Here is a 3,224-nt window from a genome sequence, read left to right as displayed (position 1 = left end):
GAGGGCTCCCTCGTTATCGCCGACCCCCTTGTTAGCGCCGACGACGCGGCAATGGCCCTTCCCTTGCGTTCCCAATCCGTTTGTCGCTCCGCAGGGAAATGGATGACCAGATTCAGGCCACGCTGCCGGACGAGGTGGGCTCCGCGGAGGGAGGCCGAGCAGGGATGCGCTGCGGCGGAGCCCCCTTCCCCATTCCGATGTTTTTTTTTCCCTCCTCAGAAAGTGCTTTCCGAGAGCGAGATCGATGACAACTTCAAGCAACTCTTCAAGCAGCTGGCGGGGCCGGTAAGATCCGCGCGGGACGGCCGCATCGATCTGCTGGGGTCTGGGGTGGGATTCGGAGGAAAATGCTGGGATTTTTCTCCTTTCCAGGATATGGAAATCAGCGTTAAAGAGCTGCAGACGATCCTCAACAGAATCATAGGAAAACGTGAGCGTCGCGGCAGCAGGGTTTTTCCCCCCTTGGTTTGGGCTCCTCAGGGTGCCGCTGCCCGAGCGGATCCCGTTTCCCGGGTCCAGGCGGAAATCCCGCTGTGCTGCACGAAGGGAAAGCTCCGGTGCTCCGGAGGGGGATTTTTAGGGGAGGTGGAGCCAGCGGCTCAGTAACGAGAGGGCTGTTAACAACCTGTTCTTTATACCCAACCGCAGATAAAGATCTCCGGACCAAGGGCTTCAGCACGGAGTCATGCCGCAGCATGGTCAACCTCATGGATGTATCCTTCCCCTTCGGAAGTGGGAGGCGTGCGGAGGTCATGGGCATCCACCCAGGGCGGGGGGAACTGCCTGTCGTCTTCCTTAACCCCTCTCCTGCCCGCAGAAAGATGGAAATGGGAAGCTGGGGCTGGTGGAGTTCAACATCCTGTGGAACCGGATCCGGAATTACCTGGTGGGTAATTTGGGATGCGCTCCCGGGCTCCCCCAAACCCCCATATGCTGGTGGGGATCCGTGTCCTCACGCACTCCCCTCCGTGCTCTTCGGCTTCCAGGCTGTTTTCCGGAAGTTCGACCTGGACAAGTCGGGCAGCATGAGCGCCTACGAGATGCGCATGGCGCTGGAGTCCGCAGGTAACGCTGCGCCCCGGCGCTCGCCGCCCGTTTAATTAACGCAATTAATTCCCTCCTCGCCACGAGACGATTAAAGCCGTCGCAAACGCTCGAACGGCAGCGAGCCCGGCTGCGCCGCGATGGATTTAGCCGTGCGGCTCTGTGGGGAACGGCGCTCCGGGCACCCCCACCTCCTCCGTGGGTTTTTTTTTTTTGCCGGCAACAGGCTTTAAACTGAACAAGAAGCTCCACGAGCTGATCATCACCCGCTACTCGGAGCCGGACCTGGCCGTCGACTTCGACAACTTCGTCTGCTGCTTGGTGCGCCTGGAAACCATGTTCCGTGAGTGGCCTTTTTTCCCCCCTTTTTTCCGGCTGTTTTTACCACCCAGGGCGAAGAGGAAACGAGCGGGCTCTGCTTTCCGGGTTGTTTTGTGGTATTTGAGGGGGGGGGAGATGTTCCCAGATGTTTTTGATTAAAAGAAATGTTGATTTTTCTTTTTCCCCCTTTCCTCACCCGTTGCTACAGGGTTTTTCCAAGCGCTGGATGCGGATAAGGATGGAGTCGTCACTTTTGACATACTGAAGGTACCGTCCGGCTCCGCTCGCGGGATCGTCGCTGCTCCGGGCGCCGCTCGGCCCCGCTCTCACCTTCGCTTCCCTCCTCTCCCTCGCAGTGGCTGCAGCTCACCATGTTCGCTTGAAGCGGGAGCCACTCGCCCCCAGCCGACGGTGCCATCCCAGCTGCCAAGTGCCTTCGCATCGGGAGCCGGCGGGGGAAGCGTCTCCTCCCGGCTGCTCCCTGCGCCGTCTCCTTGCCTTGCTTCCGGATCTGCGGAAAACAGACTCTCTTCCCAGCCTCGCTGCTCCTCGCCTCCCAGAGACCCGCTCCCCTTTTCCCTTTGGGTGCCGCTGGCTTTGTTTCGGGATTAACGGAGTAAAGAAGCTGTGGCGAGCAGAGCCCCGGAGGCCTCTCCAGGGATGAGGCCGTTGGATCACAGCCCTGGAAGCACCCTGCTGTCCTCGGGAGCCCCCCCGGTGTCCCCGGTGCCTTCCCCGCGCTTTGTTTTTGCGCATCGCTGCCCTTCGCCCCTTCTTCTCGCCACCTGCCACGGCCCTTTTGGGGCTCTTCTCGGCTCTCCCCGTTGGCGGCCTCGGCCCTGCGCTCCCGGAGGAGTCGCCTTCCCCGGCTTCGCGTTGTGCCGGGGGCAAACACGCTTATTTAACGCGAGCGCTGACATCAGGGATATCCCTCCTGCACTTATCACCTGGGTACTGTTTTGTTTGTTTTCTTTTTTTACTGTATAAAATGTTTTAAGGGTGGAAAAAGCGTTATTAAAACTGCTGGTTTCCTGGTGGTCCTTCCCCTCTCCCCCTTAGTGCCTGCTGGCCACCAACCCCCTCAGCCTCCATAAGGGCCGTGTCCCTCCCTCCCTTGGAGGAGAAAGGGATGCCTTTAACACCCATGTGCAAAATATATACAACTACGGGGTGGTTTTTCCTCATTAGTTGAATAAAAATCCACTTTTGGGCATGGTTTCCCCACGCTCCTACAGCAGTGGGGGCTGCACAATGCCCCCTTAGTGGTGGGGGGCTGCCACAACAGCCAGTTCCTAGCTTTGGGGGTCCCCCTCCTTCCCCCGGACAGGGGATCCCTCCAGACAGGGGATCCCTCCTTCCCCCATCCATCTCCCCTCTTTCCCTGGGGCGGCTCCTGTCAGGGCCCGGCTCCCCCTCAGCGTCGCGCGACGCCACAGGGAGGGCGGGAAACTCTTCCCGCCTCCCCCCCCCCCCCTTCGCGAGACCGTTGGGGGCGACCGTTGGGGGGGGGGGAGGGCAGGAGGGGAGCACGCGCCGGCCGCGCCCCTTCGCTTCAGGGGCGGGGCGGGCGCCCCCTCCCCTTTTCCTAATTGGCTGGTCGCCTCGCCTATTTGCATAGCCTCGCCCCCTAGCGCTGCCGCACCCCCTTCGCCCTCTAGCCCCGCCTCCGTCGCCTTATAAGGCTCGGCTCCGCCCCCCCGCCCTCCGCGCGCTGCCGTCAAGCGCGGCGGTGTCGCGCCCGCGCGGGCTTTTCGCCGCGGCGGCAGCGGCAGTGGGAGCCATGGCGGCGGCGGAGGCGGCGGAACCGGTGTCGGCCGAGGCGGTGCTGCGGGAGCTGGGGCTCTTCGAGCTGCGCTGCG

General features: G+C 62.0%; 2 protein-coding genes across 2 annotated transcripts in view; both read left to right on the top strand.

Moving 5' to 3' along the window:
• The window catches only part of CAPN1 (calpain 1), an 8,827-nt gene extending 6,454 nt beyond the window's left edge, over window positions 1-2,373 (top strand). The window contains exons 12-20 of the mRNA XM_026055721.1: window positions 95-134; window positions 220-285; window positions 373-430; window positions 649-713; window positions 818-886; window positions 987-1,065; window positions 1,271-1,387; window positions 1,574-1,632; window positions 1,722-2,373. Of these exons, the coding sequence (XP_025911506.1) occupies window positions 95-134; window positions 220-285; window positions 373-430; window positions 649-713; window positions 818-886; window positions 987-1,065; window positions 1,271-1,387; window positions 1,574-1,632; window positions 1,722-1,748 (580 nt within the window). The 3' untranslated portion in view covers window positions 1,749-2,373. The remainder of the gene's footprint in view (window positions 1-94; window positions 135-219; window positions 286-372; window positions 431-648; window positions 714-817; window positions 887-986; window positions 1,066-1,270; window positions 1,388-1,573; window positions 1,633-1,721) is intronic.
• A 772-nt stretch (window positions 2,374-3,145) lies between these two features.
• The window catches only part of POLA2 (DNA polymerase alpha 2, accessory subunit), an 8,602-nt gene continuing 8,523 nt past the window's right edge, over window positions 3,146-3,224 (top strand). Inside the window, exon 1 of the mRNA XM_026055720.1 lies at window positions 3,146-3,221. Coding sequence (XP_025911505.1) covers window positions 3,146-3,221 — 76 coding nt within the window. The remainder of the gene's footprint in view (window positions 3,222-3,224) is intronic.

This window comes from Apteryx rowi, unplaced genomic scaffold (assembly GCF_003343035.1).
Source record: "Apteryx rowi isolate R43461 unplaced genomic scaffold, aptRow1 scaffold_1258, whole genome shotgun sequence".
Classification (NCBI taxonomy): Eukaryota; Metazoa; Chordata; class Aves; order Apterygiformes; family Apterygidae; genus Apteryx; species Apteryx rowi.
This window is presented reverse-complemented; position numbering and strand designations above follow the sequence as displayed.